A 22,869-nucleotide genomic window follows, 5' to 3' on the forward strand; every position below is an offset into this window, starting at 1 on the left:
GGAGGAGAAACTGCTTCTGTAGTTGGATAGCCATTCACAGTCTTTGTTTAAGTGACATGTGACTGTCTTTGCTGATCCTTGGCACCAAAGAAATGTCACCGAATCAAACTGGCTTACAGAAGGGCTAGTTCAGGGGTGGGCAAACTTTTTGGCCCGAGGGCCACATCTGGGTATGGAAATCGTATGGCGGACCATGAATACTCACAAAATTGGGGGTTGTGGTGTGGGCTGTGGCTGGGGGTGCGGGCTCTGAGGTGGGGCTGGGAATGAGGGGTTGGAGGTGCAGGAGAGTGCTCCGGGCTGGGACCGAGGGGTTTAGAGGGTGGGAGTGCAGGCTCTTGGCAGCGCTTACCTCAAGCAGCTCCCAGAAGCAGCAGTATGTCCCCCCTCTGGCTTCAACGGAAGCACAGCCAGGCGGCTCTGTGCGCTGCCCCATCCACAGGAGCTTGGGGCGGGGGCAGCGTGTGAAGCTCCCTGGCTGCCCCTACATGTAGAAGCCGGAGGGGGACGACAACATGCTGTGGCTTCTGGGAGCCACGTGGAGTGGGGCAAGTCCTGGACTCCACTCCCCAGCAGGAGCTTGAGGGCCGAATTAAAACATCTGGAGGGCCGGATGCGACCCTGGGGCCGTAGTTTGCCCACCCCTGGGCTAGTTTAATCAGGCCAGCTAATGCCATGCGACAAGGAATATAACATACCCCAGGACTCCGGTATGTTATATTCTCCTTAAAACCATTGTAACGGCAGCAGGAATGATTGCTTACTAAGAAATTTGGATTGCAGGTCCCTTATTCACCAATTCAGAAATGCTAACATTCTTGACTGCATATTATCATGGGCAGTGAATCGGTGTTGATAAAGAGATTTAAACTCCCTTGCCTTTTCTAGTGTTCCCTGCAAGTCAGCAGTTCACATAGAACCACTGAGCATTCTTCCCTCTTCAGTCTTTAAAGTCTCATTTCAGCAAAATGCTCACGAGTATGCATAATTTTAAGCATATTTTTAAATGCTTTGCTGGATTGAGGCCTAATATAAAGTAATGAGAATTGTTTTTTCCTAGTTTCATCTGGAAACCTGTCATTCCCTGTTATTAACATGTCACTTAGCCTGGTGAGTTTTCCTGTATTCTTCAGATACACCTCTTCCCCGATATAACGCGGTCCTCGGGAGACAAAAAATCTCACCGTGTTATAGGTGAGACCGCGTTATATCAAACTTGCTGGGGATGGGTTGCTCCGCTTCCGCTGCTGCCGGTGAGTGCGGGGGGGATCCCTTCCCCCAAGCCCCCTCCCCCGAGCAACACGGCTGGGGCCAGGCGAGGGAAGCGGAGCGGGCTGCTCCCGGCCCCCCGCTAATCCCCAGGGCCACTCTGGGACTGCGGGGCCCCCAAAAGTGCCCCCCCACAGCTCCTGCCTCCCAGGCCCTGAGGGGGGGAGCCCCTGACCACCCCCGAGACCCTCTGCCCCTTATCCAACCCCTCGGCCCCGGCACCCTTAACATGCTGCTCAGAGCAGTGTGTCAGAGCTTTACCACTTTGTATGCGAAAATGTTATATCAGGGTAGAGGTGTATCGGACCTTATGTTTTATTGACAGGAAACATTCCCTTGGCTTGTTCTAGTACCATTTTTAAAAATAGTTTTTCATTCCTTTCTGAACATCACAACTTCTTCCTCTTTTTTGAAAGAATCTCTTTTTATAAGACAAATTTCAGCGGAAACAATTCCCTCCCACATTTTTCCTGATCGTGACACGAAGATGGTTGCAGATAATGTGGCTCAGGTGCTACAATTTGCTAGCATGAGTGGGAGAAACTCAAGAGAAAAAATGAGATCTAGCAAGCTGAGATTAAGAGAGTGTGTCTTGCCTATGAGTAGCAACTATTAGTCACAAGTCCAGATATTATGAAGTATTTTGCATACCACTCTGTACCTTAACCTCCCTGAACACTCTTCTGCCTGTTTCAAAGAATAGTTTGAATCAAGAGTGGAAACTCTTAAAATATGCTGCTAAGAAGGAAAAAACAACAACAGCATCAACAAAACTGTGCTACTAAAGGAATGGATGAGAAAGTGAGGTTTAAATAGAGTAGATATTAAATGGTGCTCCTGAGTCTATATCAGAAGTTCCACTCATCATGCTGGTGTGATCTGCCAAAAAAGAATAGTATTTAAGAACCATAAATTATCAGATTTCAATTTCAAACCTTAGGTAGCTGTCCACATTTTCACTACCTTTTTCAAAGGCGGTCTATGATTTTTGTATCTCACCTGGTTAGGATGCCTGCCTCTAAAAAAAAAAGTTCGGCTAGAAGATATGCAACCCGATATAAACTCAAAGAATTAAACAAAAAACAAACCTTGCATTAGTTTTTATGCATAATCCCTGAGTCTTTATATTCTATTCAGGATAGAGTATGGAACCTTATTATTCATGTGACTTTTGTTTTTTAGCTCAGTACATGGTCCTGCTAGTGAAGGCAGGGGGCTGGACTCAATGACCTTTCAGGGTCCCTTCCAGTTCTATGAGATAGGTATATCTCCATTTTTTTGGGGGAGGGATAGCTCAATGGTTTGGCCTGCTAAACCCAGGGTTATGAGTTCAATCCTTGAGGGGGCCATTTAGGGATCTGGGGCAAAAATCTGTCTGGGGATTGGTCCTGCTTTGAGCAGGGGGTTGGACTAGATGACCTCCTGAGGTCCCTTCCAACCGTGATATTCTGTGATCCTATGACTAGTAGCTCAGGAGCTGAAGAAGTCACAGTAGCCCAGCTGCTGTGGAGATGAATTTGGGCTAGGTATTGTCCTATGGAAATAGGTTTTGCCTTCTTACCATTAGTAACTGGAATATTTTAAAAGAAAATAAGCTCATGCTGTCCTCCTGAAGAAGAATCCAGTCTAGGCAGTAGGTAATACTGGCTCTCAAAGGTTGGAAAATTAACTTATTTCTTCTTTGTAGGTATGTGTCTGAGGCAGGGGGAGGGAAGGGAAGGGACATGGAGGAGACAGTGAATCTTCAATGGATCAGAGAGAGCAAGTGAAAGAGGGGGAGAACAATTACATCTATTTGTATTATTATTTTATTTTTAAAAAGTGCTATTTTAATGATGCAAGAGCTTGCAGTTTTAATTCAAAATTGTGTATAGTTGTAAATCTCAATGGCAAGTTTTACAACAAGCTTATGCTAAAATTGCAAAAGGTTTAGTTAAAATACCCCCAAACAAACCTGAAATCAGAAATCTGCTTCTCTCAGAGCTGTCCACAGAGTCCTAAATTATACCATATTCATTGGACATGTGGCACATATGTCACAAATTCAGGCATATGTGTACATGTGGCTTAGGGAGAGGGACTGGGTAAAGTTGCCTCACCTGGCTGTAGAGGTATGTATTAGTTGGTCTTAGTTTATTATTCTGAGTACACATAATGTTTACATTAGTAAAGCTCAACAGTACAATATTAGAACCGATCCTATTATTAGGTGCTGTGCTGACTACCCTGTGTTGTCCCACTGAAGAGTCTCCACTCCAGTCTTATTTACTAATGTTTTATGCTTGCTTTTACTGGTGTAAATGTCAATACATGATGAAAAGCAGTGAACTCATGCCTCCTCTGCCCTCAAGTAGTGCATAAGGCAGTTAAAATAATGTATACTTCTATCTAAGTGGCATGTTAAAATAAAATCTAATATGAAGAAAATTGAAGACAACTGGCATGCTTCCTGGTTTGCCAACAGATTTTTGTATTTTTAGCTATAACTACAGATGCGTGCAGACTATGGGCTTGATCTTATGTTAATTGAAGTCATTCGCAAAATTTCTATTGACTTTAATGGTCCAATCCTGCAAACACCGTAGTCATGATGGAAAGCCCTAGCGCCCAATAATTAAGGTTTGCAAGATCAGGTCTTTAGTTTGGATGCATCTATAGCTAGAATTAGCAGCATTTTATAATGTACAGTACTTAATCAGATATGAGTCAAAAAGAAATGATATAGAACATCTAACATGAAATATAAATAGTGGAAGGAAAAACAACCATTCTCTCCAACTGATATGAACCTTGCCAGTAAAACTCCTGGATTATGACCTTCTACATGTAAATACGCTTTGATGATAAAAAAATTTCTGGTGGAAATCCCATCTTTCACTACACATTTGTTATATTACTCATGAACTTAGTTTTAGACAAATTTGTTATATATGTGATGGATTATGTATATTTGTTTTTCTTCCAAAACTCTGTCAGTTAAACGAAGAACACTTCCCTTTTTTCCAGAGAAGAAGCTACAAGTAAGTCAAGAAAATGGCTTTTGAAAGTCTGATTATTCCATTTTTAATGTTCCTCAGCAAAGCTACAACTGGTAAGCATAAATCAGTTTGACAGTAAGACATGGCATAATTTGGTGAATATTTGGTATACTCTAGCTGGGTGAATTTTTTTTTTTAATGAATAGTTTATTTGCTGAAAAATGCAGTTTTGGGTTGACTGACACTATTTGTGACTTTGGGTCAAAGTTGGCAGATAGTTTGGGGCAACACAATTTTTTTTTTTAATTGAAAATGTCAAAATGTTTCATTTCAAAAATGTCAAAATGAAACATTGCAACTTTTTGTTTTGAAAAGACATTTCATTTAGAAATTTAGTTAAAGAAACAAAGGGTAACAAATACTTGAAAACAAAATGAAATGAAAAAAAAAAGGTGTTTGTTTCAGTCAAAGAAAACATTTTGTTCAACCCAAAGTGAAGTTTTGTTGGATTTTCATTTCAGCAAGAAAAACTGAAGAATTTTCATTTTGGGTTGATTGGTTTGGCCACTGAACTGAAAAAATCGGTTATTTGCTCAGTTCTAGTGAGTAATGCATAATGCAGTGACATTCTGCTCTTTCTCTCTGTTGCAGTACTGGAATCTACAGTACATACCAGGAATTAAGTAGAACAATGGATAGTTATTCTAATTAAGTTAGTAATGGGTCTGAACCAAACCCTAGATCAAACACTTCCAACGTCTGATAAAGTTCAGATCCAGTTCCAGGCTTTGCAGTTTAGATAGACCCATCTTTAAATAGAAAAATTGTGAAAGGAGAGGAAAAAAGATTCTGCCACCCTTCCTCACTAAAAGAAGTACCTTACGTCCTGATCCAAAGTAGTTACAGTCAGCAGAACAATTCCAATTGACTAAATGGGCTTTGGATCATGGCCTTGCTCTGTAATTAGCCCCACTGAAATCAAGTAAGTAAGGTACTATCCCACCTGAATAAGGATTGCAGAATTGGGCTGTGACAGAGAACTGGGAACCAACAGCTGAGCCAGCACTCTGATCACTTGAACACCAATTAAATCCATCACCCCCAGGCTGGACCTGACTGTGCCTACTTAGTGGATTAGAATGGGCTGAGGAGGACTAAAAAGGTAATTAACCCATTAACACAGAGGGTAGAAGAAGGAAAATGCTGTGGAGGGGCAAGTTAGTGGGACCAGAACCAAAAAGGGTCTATGGATGGAGAGATTTCTTCTCTCTACTTGGCAGAGGAGAAATTGATGCTGTGAATGATGTAGTCAGTAAAGGGGGGAGAGCAATGTAAAAAATTATAGGGTGGTGGTTAACAATAGAAAGTCTCTGAATGACCTGTGGAGAAAGAGTAGAAGACAGGAGCAGGACCATGCTCTATCACGGAGGCCCTTACAGATGTTTCCTGAAGTCCATGGGAAAAACTGCCACTTTCCTCTAGGCATGAGAAGTTTTGCCTGAGTAAGGGCAGAATAAAGACTTGAAAACTGGGTCCTCAGGTTGGGATAAATATTGATTCCCTGATATGGCCACGCTCTTCAGCAGCTATTAGGTCTGCTGAAAGAAAATCTGTTTAGAAAGAAACCGGATCGACAGCAAGTGCCATTAGAATCAGTCCAGTCTCATTATCTGAAAACAGTGTTTTGCTTCCTAACCATTCTTTTTTCTGCGAAGAAGAGCTGTGCCCCTTGCGTTGCTCCATTGATGTACTTGAAGGGGAATATTTTTTCCTTTGCTTCCCTGGATCAATACGAGATAATCTTCGCAGTAAAACATACACAGTGACCTGGTTCAAAGAAAATGAAGGAAAGATTAATTTGATCCAAGAAACACACAGACTTGTTTTAAATGGGAGATTTCTGGAGTTTTGGCCAGCTGAACTCAGTGACCTGGGGAATTACACATACATACTCAGGTGGGTACACATGCCCAGTGGATTATGTAGAGTCTTTGCAACTGTATAAAAATAGGACCTGATCCTCTACTACCAGAACCTTGTGTGGTTATTAGGACTTATGCAAAGAGGTACAGAAAGCTACATTTACCCAAGTAGTATCATGTTACATTCATGTGCACAACTCTAAATAACTACACAGAGTGCAAGGCAGTGGAGAATTGAGCTCATAAAGTTTACAATTAATTGCAGGTAGACAGAATCTCTAAACATTTAAGCAAACCTTTTGTTAAAGAAGACTGGTGGTTTTTTTGTTCCTCCTAGACATGACATATTATCTATGCTTAGAAACTGATTAATAACATACTTCTTTCAAATCATATGGAGAGGTTTACTTGCGTTGAGTAAGTAACTGACTGTGTGTGAGTGTTCCCGTTGAAATCAATGGGACTAATTGTATGTTAAAGTAATACACAAGATGAGTAAGAATGGCATAATTAGGCTCTGGCTTTTATACAGAACTTCACATCATTGGAAGTATTAAAAGCACAAATGGAATGGTTATATTTGATTTCTAGCTGAGCATGCTCTTTCACCTCAGAATAGCTTTTACAAAGCAGTGACTCAAACGGAGTTGTAAGACTAGTGCACTCGAGTTGTGATATTGTTCAGGAGGGCAGGAAGAAAGTGTGGTTTAACAATGGTTAAATCAAGTTTTGAAAAGGTGAAGATGTTTCTATTATAACTGACTTATACTGAAACTGCAGTACGTTTCAAGACAAAGGCTAAAAGAATAATTCCTTTCTCATAGTGTATTATGTAAGCAACGGTTTGTGCTTTTATTACCGGAAAATTTTAAAGGTCCTTTCCTGTTTATAAAATACAGGGTAGGTGTGACTGCAGTTATATAGCGCTGAAAAATACAAAACTCAGTTCTCCAGTAATAAAAAGGGCTAGAATTTCATGGACTACAACTTTATATTAGACTTAATATATCAACAGCCTCCATTATTTTTTGAAATGTCCAAAAATTGTAATTAGTTTAGAATATGATTTTATTTGATTTTTAAATTAAATTTATTTAAATATTAACTTAAAAATTATAGTAATGATTTTCAGAATTTTTGATATCAAAATGGTTATCAGTTAAAATGTTGATTAAAAGTATTGAAAGTTCATTATAGAAAAAAGTCATTTTTGGTTGAAAATTTGCAACTGGCTCTATTGGACAATGTACTAAAAGAAATAGGTGAAATTGATTGAATTATTTGTTCATGTTATATTCTTTACTCAGCTCTTTTGACTCGGAAGAAAAATAGAGGTTCCTTAGGTAAAGCAGCAATGCACCAGTGAAACATTTTCACAACAAATCACAGTGTTCTGATGGGAAAACCAAACAAACAATAAAAACAAAATCAAACAAACCAAGCCCCTCCCCCCCAAATAAATGAAATGAGTGCAGATTTGTTTTTTGAGTCGATTTAACAGTTTAGCACAGAGTTGACCACAGTTAGCCCCATTTCTTGTCATGAAGATTCCTGCTACATTTGACACGTGGAGTTGACTGACAATCTTTGCCACACATCTGTGTTGTTTGTATGGTTTTGTACAGCACATATCTTAAATTCCTGTGGTTACTGGAAATCAGGTCAAATAAGCTCTTCCATAGTCGTAACCTTGTAACTAGGTAAATTGTAAGTAACTGAAAAAAAAATTAGAGGTGGAAGTCAGTGACAAGCAAATGACACACTTTAAGGCTCTGATCCTGCAAAGACTTGTGCATGTATTTAGCTTTATGCGTGTATGGCCCTGTTGAATTCAATGGGACTATACCCATGCTTGAAGCTGAACACATGCTTACATGCTTTGGGAACAGAACACTCAGCACTCAACTGTAAAGTGGTAATACTACATCAAAATCTGACCTTGATAGTGAAATGGCCGAGGGGTGATTTGTAATCTAATATGTATTCAGTATTTTTTTTTTTTGTAAAATCTTAATTGCTACTTTATGAATTTTCACTCTCCAATGTGCTTTGCTGAGCCAGGCTACATGTTTTGAGTTTTAGCCAAATAGTGATTTTTTGTAATACCATATTCCCCACAAAGTACAACCAAAGAACTAAAGTGAAAGCCAAGACAGAAAGATAAAACCTCATAGAGTGTAAGAGATAAGGATGTCTCTTAATGCATGTTGACTAAAATCTTATGTGGCAGACTGGATTGGAGATGCTCCAAGCCAAATTCATACCTAGTGTAAGGCTCATCTTCTGTAGAGTTACACCTGTTTACACCAGGTCTGAATTTGGCCCAACATCTTCAGTGTGTTCTACAACTAACTAGGATTAAAAGAAATGTGGGTTCAGTTCCTCATTCTACCACAGGCTTCCCATGTGATTTTGGGCAAGTCAGTTAGTTTGTCCATCTCTATTCCCCATCTGCAAATTCTAGATGATAATACTTGCCTACCTCACAGGGGTGTTGTAAGGATACATCTATTATTAATTCTCAGGTGGTGCTCAGACAAAGGTCATGTTGAGCATATAAATATATAGGTTAACTGTTCCTGCTTTCTTAGTTTTCCCTCTTGTGATACACTACTAATTTTTAGACTGTGCCAAGCCAGTTTTTTTGGATTGGTTTACTCTGACCCCACATACATTTATTAATCAGAACATGAGGTCAATGTTTAATCCATTACCCTCTTCTGAAATGACTGTTATATATATCATATATTTGAAAACAGTACCAGTGGGTATTTCCTCTAACAGAACTATCTCCAACTCAGTCCAGACTAGATAAAACAAAAGTAGCTTATTATTTATTTTAGGATTCAACAGAGAAATTATATATAAAATAAAGGATGTTTAACATTAACAGAGTTGTTGAGGGTCATATAGAAGGCTGATAAAACTACAAAACCTATTTGGTACACTAGAATTGGGAAAACGTTAAAGTATTTGGGAACATTTAATTGAGTAAAAACTGAATTTGCTTTGATGGTTTTCATGACTCTCTTTATTGCAAATATTTTTATTGTGATTTTTTTTTTGTTAGCAAGTATGTTAACATAAAACAAAAGTCTGTGAGTACTCTTGCAAATCAAGCTACTTGTTTAGATGCCTTAATGTGTAATTGAGAGCTGTACTTTTTTTGAAATGTTGATTATTGGCTTTCAGTAACATTCATCTTTCTCCAATACTTTAATTCCCCCAAGACTCCTCCAGTTCCCTTTGGCCCACACTTATGTACATGGGAATATTCAACAATGAAAGTATTTACATATCGTATCAAAGTAATTAACTCTGCCTTTTGGGTAATATGTAACTATGAAACAAAGTGCCTTTGCTCAGTAGTAATTTGTGCTTCTCCCTGAAACCCTCAGGATTTGTGAACATTTTCACAAATACTTTGGCGGTTGTCTGTATGGCAACAAACAATGAATAATGTGACCACATGAACAACAACACAGTGAGCTTGCCAAGTTTATTTGTTCATAAATATTCACAAATCACTTTTTAAATTATCTCTACATCAAACCTTAGTGAATTAGATGAATAAGTCTCTAAACCCACTAACTGGTCATTTTAAACTACTTGAGCATCATTATGCTAATTTGTATGTATACTTGCCACCATATATTGTTATATTATTATAAATAATTATGAAACTGAATGGTTTCATGATTCTGTTTTGATATGCTTGTCTGTTACTTAAGCATATCTTTACTAAATATAACACCTAGTTTATGTGGGGAAGTAAAGAAAAGGAAGTAAAAGAAAATGGGACAATATAGGTATGCTTTTTTTCTAATGATTATATTTTAGGTATATATTTTTTATTTTGTTGTATAATTACCCTACCTACATGACTTTAAAGAACACCCAAAACTGTTTATTTTATTCCATAGCAATGGAACGTACAATGTCACATCACAAAAGTGGTCCCTGAATGTACTCAAAAGAAGTAAAGACAGTTGTTTTAACACAAATCATTTATCCAGGCAAGTTAAAGCTGCTGGAAGAAGTTATACATTGAAATGCAATCCTGTGCCCCACAATAAAAATGTCACCATAACGTGGTACAAGGTAAGTACCAAAAACATCACCACCCAACTTAGTAGTGTAAAAAAAAAAGAAATGTTAGACCTTAGGAAAGGTAGATTACAAACTTACAGACATCTAAAAATATCTCTACAGTCATGTAAAAATCTTTAGTAATTCTGGTAAGTGACACAGTTCTTAATACAGACACACAAAGAAAACCCATTTGTCTACTTGCACAGATTTGCAAGATAAAGTATACTAGCAATCAGGAATTGCTTGTGATCTCAGGGCTTGGGAATGGTAAAAGATTTGATGCTTGAACGTACCTGATAAATTACCCAGCCTCAACTCTCTTTAGTGCATATGGGATCCTGACACTAAAAGGAGTGCAAAGGGACTTACTGAGTATTGGGATTTGCTTATACAGTAGTTGGCAGCTTGGAAGTTTTGGTGTTTCAGATCATTTATAGCATTAAGAGATGTAAAATAAATTCCATTGTTTAAAGTGAACCTCTTTTGTACTACAAATACACCATATCAGGGGACCTGGTTACAACACAGTTGCAGTTGTAGTGAACTGTGTTCCATAACTGGGCTAAAGCCTTGGACACATTCCTTTAGTTTTCCTATCTCTTCACCATGTTGGGTAGCCCTCTCCATTCCTCCATGGATTTATATGGATGCTGTTTGTCCGCTCCCAACTGTTGGGATTAGAGATGTCTCATTCTCATTTTGGAACATAGGAGCTGCCATATTAGATCAGATCAGTGGTCGGTCTGTCCTGTCTCTTGCCAGTGGTCAATATCATTTGTTTCAAAGGAAAGTGCAAGAAATCCTGGAGTAGTCAGTTATTAATAAATCTGCTCCAGGGAAAGTTTCCTCCTGACCAGCAATGGTTAGAGGTTGGTGTGTGCCCTGAAGCATGAGGGTTTATATCTCTTTCCAAACTCTTATTTGCTTTTTAATTTTTACTTTATAACTCTGGAAATATTTATTACCCATATAAAAGTCCCATCCTCCTTTGAACCCAGCTAAGCTCTTGGCCTCAGTGGTAACTTGTGACAATGAGTGCAAAGGGCTAAGTGTACATTGTGTGAAAAAGTATTTTCTTTTATCTGTTTTATGTGCGGCCTTCAGCATTCATTGAATGTCCCTTTCTTCTTGTATAATGAGAAAGGGTGAATAGCAGTGCCTTATCTACCTGCTTTATACCATTCATTTGTAAAGCACTGGTCTAATTTGGGAATAGTGTTCTACCAAACAGAATTTTTTGTGAAATTCTTCACCACAATTTAAATCTTTTTTTTTTTTAATCAAAATCATTATTGAAATGGTTAAAATTTTTGAAAAAAATAACAAAGGGATTGTTTTGAACCCTAGAAACAATTTTGAAGTGTTAATTCCCCTCACCTCCCCCCCCCCCCATTTTTTGACGAGTTCTATTTCCATGTGTACGTAAATCATTAATCTTTGAACAAATTCCAACTGAGGCAAGGCTGAGATACACATATGGCACACTAGAGAACAACTTCTTTGAGTAATGGATTGGCTAAGCTTGCAGAGCCTAGCCAAATTTTTGAAAAATGGATACTTAAAATTCCATTCCTAACTCATATTTTTAGACACCTTAAGTAAATGGCCTGATTTTCAGAAGTATTGAGCAACCATGGGGGGAAGGAGAGAAGGGGGATTTGAAAATGACATAATAATTTTTTAAAATCTTGGCCCCAGTTTTCAACATGGGACTCTGTCTGGTGCCCAAATCATGTGATCGAGTACTCAGTTGGGTACTTAATCTACATGATTATCTTAGATTACTCTGATTTCTTATTTTGTGTGCTATATTGTCATTTGGATGTCCCAATGCTGTATTTGGGTGCCCATGTTTGAAAATTGGACCTTAGCCTCTCTCAGCATTTTCCCCCAAAAGGTTTCATTTTAAAATATTTAATTTCTCATTTGAAGCTTCAGAATGTATCCATAGCATGAAAATTATTTAAATTTTCTTTATTGAAACAGAACTGTAACATCTATAACTCTACAAAGGAGGAGGAACTGCATTTTCCTAGTTTAACAATTGAAGACTCTGGGAATTACACATGTGATGTTTCAATTAGTCATGCTGGAAAGGCATTCAACGCCACAAGTACAATAGAGCTGATGGTGAAAGATGGTAAGATTGTTTTCTTAGGAGTCTGAAGACCATATAATTACATGTTTAATGGAGGCTTCCTATGCAAAGTCCATTTTCTCAGGCTTTGTGAAGAGGAAAGGATGTAGGTCATTATCTCTAACTGTAGATATCATTAGGTCATGTAGTTAATTGCATATTGTGATCAGTTAAAATCGGACAATGTTGTTCAGTCTAATTGTTGAACAGGCACCATTTACCAGTATAAGCATGCTGAATATTTTAGAATTCAACAGAAAAAAAAATGAAGATGGGCTATGGAATAGAGAGAAGCTCTTTGAAATGAAGTAAAATCCTCTGAAATATGCATCATCTCAGAAAAGAGTGAACTTGAAAAATGTTCCAATCTATTGTAGTTCTTGTACTGTACATAGCACTATACCTCTCTTCCCCCAGGGAAAGCAAAACTCTTCGACTTTGCACTTTGACTTATTTTATAAGTAAGCTTCTTAATTTAAAAAGCAAAAAGAGACAAGCAAAAAAAAATCTACTGGTTTTATTTAGTCTTATGTGAATGTTCTGATTTCTTCCCCCACTTCCACCTCTTCAGTTCTATTAAATTTAGCCACAGTAATTAATGCAACTATTTCAGAAGCGGTCTTGGAGATGAATCTTTGAGAACCTCATAAACTGAACACTTTGAGTTCATGAAAAAAATTCAACAGGACATACCATTTTGCTGTTTTAAACTACTTGGTAATGCCAGAGCATCAGCCTACTGTTATTGTCATGCTGTTGTTACTCAGATGAAATTATACTGCTGATTCATCAGTGTTCATAAATATATTAGTAATAGGCTGAAATCTATATGATATGCTTAAGCAAGGGTTTTTGAAATAAAGCCAAGGTATCATTTTACAGAGGTGGGATGTTAGAAAAATAGCATTTTAAAATATTGCATTTTCCCCCCTTAGATGCAGCTGAAGTTGTTAAATTGGAGATAATTGAACCTGGAGAAATTTATGTTGAAACACAAATAGGTATCTAATTATATGTGTAATCTTTGTGAATGTATATTGTTTTGTTCTGATCTCTATATGGTGTATGTTCTGGTTGAGTTTAGTGAAACTCAGAACTGTCTGCAAGTTTTCTTTGCTCAGATCCATAGCTCCCTATTGGGCCAAGTGTTGATATGTGGCTCCCCTATTTCAGATGAGCCATCATTGGTAGTAACGGGCATAAACATTCACTGAGTTCAGCTACCTTGTTCAAGAGATGCTCACTATGGCCAGCAAAAGGAAGTTCTAGTTGTGTTTCCTGGTTCTGTAGATCTCAAAGCCCCATGGGATGGCTGACACAAGAGGGATAGGTTGTCAAGTGGATAGTAAGACAGAGCAATCCCTTTAACATGTGGTTCAGTGTGTTTTAGGGTGTCTTTCTGTACAGAGACATGGGAAGTAGGAAGGTTGGCAAACCTGTCAACACAGACAGGCAGATCTGTCTGAACTGCAAAAGAACTACTGTAGTACACATTTGTGCCAAGAGCACTAGTAAAGCCAAAATCTTGTATGCCCCAGTGGGTAGGAGCTGTGCATTAACTAACTTGTGTGTGGACACATACTTTGTGTGGCTTAAACCAGGTTAGTTTATTTAAAAACATGTTAGAGCTACACTGTAGGTGAGCAGTGGATATACTTTTCAGTCCCTGCAAACTGTGATTCAGTATTTAATGTGTGTAGCTGAGTTAGACAGATTTTAATATGGATCCTATAATGAGGATTCTAAGAACAATTCCATTTGAACCGTGTGCTGTGACAATGGTGCTCAATCTAGGTCAACTTCCTATAGCCATTTATTTAAAATGTGCTGCACAAACCTTACAGACTGACAGCGACCTTATAAAACGTTCAGAAAGATTTTAAATGAAGCTACTTTGTGGCTTATGAGGACACAGTACCTTGGAAGTGTGGATGAGTATTGACACAATTGCATTCTTGGAATGATGTTTTAAATTAAAAAATAGCTGCAGATCAGGCTTCATGTGACAAATTCCTTAGAAAATTGGATTTCTAGTAATACCTGAATCGCAGTGGGTTAGAAAATGATCTCACTGAATTCTTTGAGAACAGCATACGCTGTCCTGTTCTATATGGTGTCCTTGATCATCTACAGATGGGGGGGGGGGAAATACTCTGAGTTGTCTTGGTATAAGAACTGGCTCAGGGACACAATTAACTTTTAGCACAACTGGTCCTTTGATTGCAGTTTAGTCCGGACTCAGTTTAGCCTCATGTACATTGATGCAGAACTTGGTTCATTCTTATTGGCTGCGAAGCTTGGAGGAGGTCAGCAACACATACTTCCTGCTCCTGGAATCTGAGGCCTGGATGCAGAAAAGGACTTAAGTGTGCAATGCTGAGCATCACAATGCCTAACTTTTAAGTGCCTAGAAAATTACAGGAACACCACTGCAATCCACAAAGCCTGAGTTAGGTTCCTAGGCTCCCTATGCAATGAATGGGGAGATATAGGCAGCTTACAATGTGATCCACAAAAGCCAGCACACTAGGTGGGTACCCACCTAAACTATCCAATAGGAGATGCTGATGAGAGGGTGTGTTCTAGGGCAGGGAGGCACCTGTCTCTGCTTAATGATCCATGAATGGGAACTCACCACCTGGAGTTAGACAGCTTAGGTACCTAAGGCATTTACTGAAGTAGGTACCTGCCTTCATACCAGATGGCTGAAGGAGTGGTGGTGCCCACCTTATACCTTTTAGCCCAGTGGTTAGAGCACTTGCCTGGGATGTGTGAGCCCCAGGTTCAAATCCCCCCATCTCTGCCAGAGGGGAAGAAAAGATTTGAACAGGGGGTCTCCCACCTCTCAGGCAAGTGCTCTAATCATTGGGATATTCTTGTCTGGGTTCTCTGTCTCTCCTATTGAAGGTCTTCAACTGTGTTTAAATGATGATCTCTTTCTCTCTCTGGCCCATTGTCTGTTTAAGTATTTACCCACAATGGAACTGCCACTGGGTGAGAGCGAGCGAGAAAGTGAGCAGAACTCTGTAACCTGGTGGTTAAGGCACCCGTGTGGGAGACCCAGGTTCCAGTCCCCCTGCTCCGGTTGTTCCTTCATTATTTATCCATAGTGCAACAGGAGAGACTGAGAGAGCCCCATATCAGCCTGTCTCACAGCGTGGTGGTTAGAGCACACTTCTATGTGATGGGAGACCCGTTTTCAAATCCATTCTCCCCTTCTGGCAGAAGGGGGAATTGAATTCTGGTCTCCCATGTCCTAGGTGAGTGCGCTAATCACTGGGCTAAAAGTTACAAGAACCACAGCCTCCTCCGTCCAGATTTTGAATGGGGCCCAGTTTTGTAGGTGGCCACTGAGCAAGCCTACTGGGTCCGGCCCCACACACGACTTGGGTGGATGGATGTCTGTCTTTCTCAAGTTTGTGAATCGCTCTGGGGCTTAGGTGGGAGATAGGTGTCCGGATGCCTAGAGAGATGCAGTATGCTCAAAGGCAGAAATTAGGCATCATGGGAACTTTTACCCTGACATAGGCGCCAAGTGAGTTTAGGCACCTACAAGGTTCGGCAGGAGTTTTGAGGATCACAGTGTTGCCAAAACTAGAACGTAGGCACCTAAACCTCAAGCCTCTGTGGATCTGGGCCAGAGCCACCAAACAATGCCCTCGGAGTTCTAAAATCAGGCAGCTATTTGACCTCTAGGTTTACGTTGCATACAGTCCAAAAAAAAAAAAAAGCCGCGATCACGATCTGCGGCGGCAATTCAGCGGGAGGTCCTTCGCTCCGAGCAGGAGTGAGGGACCGTCCGCTGAATTGCCGCCGAACAGCTGGACTTGCCGCCCCTCTCCGAAGTGGCCGCCCCAAGCACCTGCTTGGTAAGCTGGTGCCTGGAGCCGGCCCTGCATACAGTGCATAGCAATAATAAAACCAAGAATGTTTCTCTGAAAATGAAATGCCTGTGCTATTAAATTAACCTCACAGTATTTGAGAGTCTCTAAGCTGATTACTTTCACAACACATGGGCAAACGTAGTTGCAAAATGTCAGCACCTGGAGCTGACACAGCTACAACGCTTCATCATTGCACAGAAAATAACTTGTGATGTAGAGATATAAAAATGGGGGAATATTTCTTCTAGTATGGAATAATTGTGTGGCGATGTGAGAGAAGGCTTTTATAATCTGGTGGGCCACCTACCCATCACACACCTGGCTTGAATATATATTGTTAGTTACAGAACAGGGGCATATAAGGTGTTCAGAAGGAAATGGCTTATCACCCCTCAACTATAGGACATCTGAATGTCTATCAGTTGAAAATTAGCATCAACTGAAGCCATCCAAATTCATTGCTAGTATCCCAACTGTTAAAGGGCTCAAAATGTTTTAAAGAGGACAGTTCAGTCAATTTTCAGTGCACTTGTGTGGATACCGTAACACACAGAAAGGTTGGCTCTATTTTTCGATATGCTGGGAGCCACACTGAAGGTTGTCCTATGACATCTAGATTGCATCTCTGGCAATCAGACTCCCCATTGCATTGTGAAAGCATACACTATTCATATGAGTGGATGTTAATTTTTATATTGTTTTGCCTAGGTAAAGAGGTGATACTCAACTGCACAGTTTTCTTGGGTTACTCAAATGCTGCCACGCCAATATACCTCCTGCGCTGGATAGACAATAGTTTAAATTCATGTTCAGAGAACACTAAGAAGGAACAATCAATATGTGAAAAGGAATATAATTTGTAAGTATGTTTACTGCAAAATATTTTTCTTCAGTGTTTGTGCAATATAACATACTGCATTTTGTGGACTGCTAGTTAAGTATAACATCTGAGTTTCCTTCAGTCCTGTCTCTTACAATCTACCTATCAGCTGGCCATAGGTTTCCATGAAGGATGTCTGTGATCATGACTTTTAATGTAGCTTAACATTTTTTTAAAGAATGTCTACCATGTTTTCACTGTAATTACATGTGCAATGCCCTAGGCATAGCCCAATCCTCCACTTTGTCTAGGTCACTCTGGATTCTGTCCCTACCCTCCAGCGTATCTACCTCTCCCCCCCAGCTTAGTGTCCTCCATGAACTTGCTGAGGGTGCAATCGATGAAGATGTTGAACAAAACGGGCCCCAGGACTGACCCCTGGGGCACTGCACTTGATACCAGCTGCCAATTAGACATCGAGCCGTTGATCACTACCCGCTGAGCCCAACAATCTAGCCAGCTTTCCACCTTATAGTCCATTCATCCAATCCATACTTTTTTAACTTGCTGGCAAGAATACTGTGGGGACTGTATCAAAACCTTTGCTAAAGTCAAGATATATCACGTCCACGGCTTTCCCCATATCCACAGAGCCAGTTATCTTACCAGAGAAGGCAGTCAGATTGGTCAGGCATGACTTGCCCTTGGTGAATCCATATTGAATGTTCCTGATCACCTTCCTCTCCTCCAAGTGCTTCAAAATGGATTCCTTGAGGACTTACTCCATGATTTTTCCGGGAACTGAGTTGAGGCTGTAGTTCCCCGGATTCTCCTTCTTCCCTTTTTAAAAGATGGGCACTATATTTGCCTTTTTCCAATTGTCCGGGACCTCCCCCGCTCGCCACGAGTTTTCAAAGATAATGGCCAATGGCTCTGCTATCACATCAGCCAATTCCCACAACACCCTCGGATGCACTGCATCCGGCCCCATGGACTTGTGCACATCTTGTGCACAGTTTTTCTAAATAGTCCTTAACCTGTTCTTTCACCCTTGAGGGCTGCTCACCTCCTCCCCATATTGTGCTGCCCAGTGCATCAGTCTGGGAGCTGGCCTTATCTGTGAAGACCAAGGCAAAAAAAGCATTGAGTACTTTTTCCACATCATCTGTCACTAGGTTGCTTCCCCCATTCAGTAAGGGTCCCACACTTTCCCTGACCACCTTCTTGTTGCTAACATACCTGTAGAAATCCTTCTTATTACCCTCCACATCCCTTGCTAGCTGCAACTCCAATTGTGCTTTGGCCTTCCTGATTACACCCCTGCACACTCGAACAATATTTTTATACTCCTCTCTAGTCATCTGTCCAAGTTTCCACTTCTTGTAAGCTTCCTTTTTGTGTTTAACCTCACCGAAGATTTTTCTGTTAAGCCAAGCTGGTCTCCTGCCATATTTGCTATTCTTTCTGCACACTGGGATGGTTTGTTCCTGTGCCCTCAATAAGGCTTCTTTAAAATACAGCCTGCTCTCCTGGACAACTTTCCTCCTCATATTAGCCTCCCAGGGGATTCCGCCCATCAGTTCCCTGAGGGAGTCAAAGTCTGCTTTTTCTGAAGCCCGGGGTCTGTATTCTGCTGCTCTCCTTTCATCCTTTTGTCAGGATCCTGAACTCAACCATGGGGTTGAACTCAACCTCATGGTCACTGCTGTCCAGGTTGCCACCCACTTCTACTTCCCGTACCAATTCTTCCCTGTTTGTGAGCAGCAGGTCAAGAGGAGCACGACCCCTAGTCGGTTCCTCCAGCACTTGCACCAGGAAGTTGTCCCCAACACCCTCCAAAAACTTTCTGGATTGTCTGTGCACTGCTGTATTGCTCTCTCAGCAGATGTCAGGGTGATTGAAGTCCCCCATGAGAACCAGGGCCTTTGATCTGGTTGTCCGAAGAAAGCCTCATCCTCCTGGTCTGGTGGTCTATAGCACATGCTCACCACGACATCATTCTTGTTGCTCTCACCTCTAAACTTAACTCAAAGACTCTCAACAGGCTTTTCTTCTGTTTCATACTGGAGTTCTGCGCAATCATACTACTCTCTTACATACAGTGCAACTCCTCCACCTTTTCTCCCCCGCCTGTCCTTCCTGAACAGTTATTACCCATCCATGACAGTGCTCCAGTCATGTGAGTTACACCACCAAGTCTTTGTTATTCCAATTGCATCATAGTTCCTAGACTGTGCCAGGACTTCCAGTTCTTCCTGCTTGTTTCCAAGGCTGCTTGCATTCGTGTACTGGCACCTAAGATAACTAGCCAATTGCCCTACTTTCTCAGTGTGAATCAGGAGGCCTCCCCTCTTGCACCCTCCTCCTTGTGTTTCCTCCCCGTATCCCACTTCCCTCAGGGCTTAGGTCTCCATTCCCCGGCGAACCTAGTTTAAAGCCCTCCTCATTAGGTTAGCAAGCCTGCCTGTGAAGATGCTCTTCCCTCTCTTCGTTAGGTGGATCCCATCTCTTCCTAGCAATCCTTTTCCTGGAACAACATCCCATGGTCAAAGAATCTAAAGCCCTCTCTGTGACACCACCTACGCAAGCATGCATTTACCTCCACAATTCGATGGTCCCTATCTGGGCCTTTTCCTTCAACAGGAAGGATGGGCGAGAACACGACTTGCACCTCAAACTCCTTTATCCTTCTTCCCAGAGCCATGTAGTCTGCAGTGACCCACTCAAGGTCATTCTTGGCAGTATCATTGGTGCCCACATGGAGAAGTAGAAAGGGGTAGCGGGCCGAGGGCTTGATCAGTCTCCACAGACACTCTGTCACATCCTGAATTCAAGCTCCAGGCAAGCAGCACACTTCTTGTGTTTCTTGGTCTGGATGGCAGATAGATGACTCCATCCCCCTTATGGGAAAGTCCCTGACCACCACCACCCGTCCCTTCCTCTTGGGAGTGGTGGTCATGGAACCCCCATTCCTAGGACTGCATCCCATGCCTTCCGGTCAATGGGGTCTCCTTCTGATCCCTCCCCTCAGATGACTCTTCCAAACCATTCTCCACCGTAGCACCTGTGCAGAGAGCTTGAAAATGGTTTCTTACCTCTATCTGCATTGGGGGTACATGGGTTCTCCTCTTTCTTCTTCTGGAGGTCACATGCTACCAGTTTTCTTCCCCATTCTGCACTGCTCTCTCTGATTCTTCAGCATGCTGTGCCTGCAGTACCAAACACTGACTTCTGTCCAGAAAGTCTTCATTTTCTCTGATGCAACACTGGGTTGATACTTGGGTCTCTAGTCCTTTAACCTTCTCTTTCAATATGGAGACCAGCTTGCACTTCGTACACACAAAGTCACTTCTATCCTCTGGGAGAAAGACAAATATGGCACATCCTGTGCAGGTCACAACAGCTGATCGCTCACTATGCATATTGTCTTCCTTCTAAGAGCCTCTTCAGATATTGTATATTTACTACTCACAGAAGCCTGAAAGGCAAAAAAAAAAAATCACGGTAACACTGGATCACTGTAACAGTCTTACCATGGAGTCACAGCCCTTAGACCAGAGGTGGGCAAACTACGGGCCACATCCGGCCTGCAGGACCGTCCTGCCTGGCCCCTGAGCTCCCGGCCGGGGAGGCTAGCCCCCGGCCCCTCCCCTGCTGTCCCCCCCTCCCCTACAGCCACGCCGCCGCGTGGGCAGCTCTCTGGGCGGCGGAGCTGCGCACTCCTGCTGAGCAGAGTGGCAGCGTGTCTAGCTGTGGCCGGGCAGCGCGGCAGCCAGACATGTTGCTCTGAGTGGCATGGTAAGTGGGCCGGGGCCGGGCCCGGGGGATTTGAGGGGGGCAGTCAGGGGACAGGGAGCAGGGGACAGTTGGATGGGGTGGAGGTTCTGTGGGGGGGCAGTCAGGGGGCAGTTGGATAGGCGTGGGGTCCCGAGGGGGCCTGTCAGGGAGCAGGGGTGTGGATGGGGTCGGAGCAGGGAGGTTGGTTGGGGGTGGGGTCCCCGGGGGCGGGGGATCCCGGGAGGGGGTGGTTAGGGGACAAGGAGCGGGGGGGTTGGATGGGTCGGGGATTTTGAGGGGGGCAGTCGGGGCGGGAAGTGGGAGGGGGAGCCAAGCTGTTTGGGGAGGCACAGCCTTCCCTACCCGGCCCTCCATACAGTTTTGTAACCCCAATGTGGCCCTCGTGCCAAAAAGTTTGCCCACTCCTGTCTTAGATTCTCCAGTCTAGCTTGTCATCCAGGCAAACTAGACTTAGTGATAAATGGTCACTTACACCAAAGATCACAAAATATTCAGGTTGCTTCCAATCCCAAGAGACCAGTCACTTACCCCAGATCAATTGGTACCCTAGAGCTTACACCAAAGACAACGCCTGTAGCCAATTCTGTAATAAACTAACTAAAAGTTTATTAACTAGGAAAAAGAAATAGTTATTTACAGGTTAAAGCAAGCCAACATACACACACAAATGAGTTGCAATTTAAATTCTAAGAGTGACAGAGTTCTAGAGCTCTGTCAATTCAAAATGTCTTCCAGGCAGACCTAGGGGTAACCTCTGGGGATCTCTGGCTTCAGTTTAGTGTCTCTGGCCCTGTGAGAGTTCAAACAGCGAAGAGATGAAATATTTTCCTGTGTCTTTGTTTTATTTCCTTCATTCAGCCTCCAAGTCCATAGGATGAGCTTCCTTGCACAAAGCATTTCCAAGGTGCCATCAGGCCATTAACCAATCCTTTGTATTGTGACATTCCTTGATGACTTATCTGATTTTAGTAGTTCTGGATGGACAGGAAGAAACACTCCTTCCCATCTGAGTTCACAAGTTTAGAGCAAACATTTTCCAAGTGATACAGCAAAACTTACATATTTCCTTATAGCATGGAATACAGACATTACATTAATACATGCAGCAACTTACAAACATTCTATAGACTCTAAACACTAAAAACATTCTTATAAGACTAATACCTATTTTGAGCAACACTAATACATAAGTGAACTGGTCTGGTCTCCAGCTATGAGTTTGTCAGCTCTTAGCTAATGACTGCTACCTTGGCAAGAGCTGGCACTTGGCCTGCCAGCATCACACCATCTAATAACTTTTTGGTATGATCAGCTCTGGTAGCCTCCATTCCCTGTTCCTTTCCAGATTGGTCTGCAGTATCCAGTGAGGAAGTTAACTTTTTAATTTATCCATAATGCTGTAATAAAGCACCAGGAAGGATTTTATCCCTGTAGAAGTATTTAAGGAAAACATTGACTAGTGGGCACCTGTTTTGGCTAAACTTTTCTCTAATATAAATAATACAAGGATTTTCTCCTCAGGTTGGGCTATCAACATTATTATTCCACTTTATAAAAAAGGAGGATAGAAAAGACTCTGGGAATTGCCACCTAGTTAATTTATTGGACTTACACTAGGTATCTTTTCATGAGACTAGAGAACTTGACAGGAAAAAGTAATTTATTTGCTGAGGAACAAGCTGGTTTCCAAAAGAGCCGCTTCACTACAGATGGTTGTTTTTTCTTATTTGATTCACAAATATGTGCCTCCTTCAGGGGAGGAAATCGTATGCAGCTTTTGTTGGTCTAAAATTGACCTTTGTATTGTATTGGTGGGGATTGTCTTTATGGCAAATTGGAGATTGCTGGAATAGATCCTTGGTTACTTTTTCTTTTAAAAGCTCTTCGCAGACACAGTGACTAAGATTGGGATAGGCCTGTGGATAATTAATTGATTCTTTTCCAGTTACGAAGGGGGTTCAACAGGGCT

At 41.5% G+C, this 22,869-nt stretch overlaps 1 protein-coding gene across 1 annotated transcript in view; it reads left to right on the forward strand.

Moving 5' to 3' along the window:
* Nucleotides 1-4,302: 4,302 nt before the first annotated feature.
* IL18R1 (interleukin 18 receptor 1) overlaps nucleotides 4,303-22,869 on the forward strand; it is a 28,695-nt gene continuing 10,128 nt past the window's right edge. The window contains exons 1-6 of the mRNA XM_065423670.1: nucleotides 4,303-4,360; nucleotides 5,963-6,203; nucleotides 10,093-10,270; nucleotides 12,248-12,401; nucleotides 13,334-13,399; nucleotides 16,991-17,141. Coding sequence (XP_065279742.1) covers nucleotides 4,303-4,360; nucleotides 5,963-6,203; nucleotides 10,093-10,270; nucleotides 12,248-12,401; nucleotides 13,334-13,399; nucleotides 16,991-17,141 — 848 coding nt within the window. The remainder of the gene's footprint in view (nucleotides 4,361-5,962; nucleotides 6,204-10,092; nucleotides 10,271-12,247; nucleotides 12,402-13,333; nucleotides 13,400-16,990; nucleotides 17,142-22,869) is intronic.

This window comes from Emys orbicularis, chromosome 1 (genome assembly GCF_028017835.1).
Source record: "Emys orbicularis isolate rEmyOrb1 chromosome 1, rEmyOrb1.hap1, whole genome shotgun sequence".
NCBI classification, from domain to species: Eukaryota; Metazoa; Chordata; order Testudines; family Emydidae; genus Emys; species Emys orbicularis.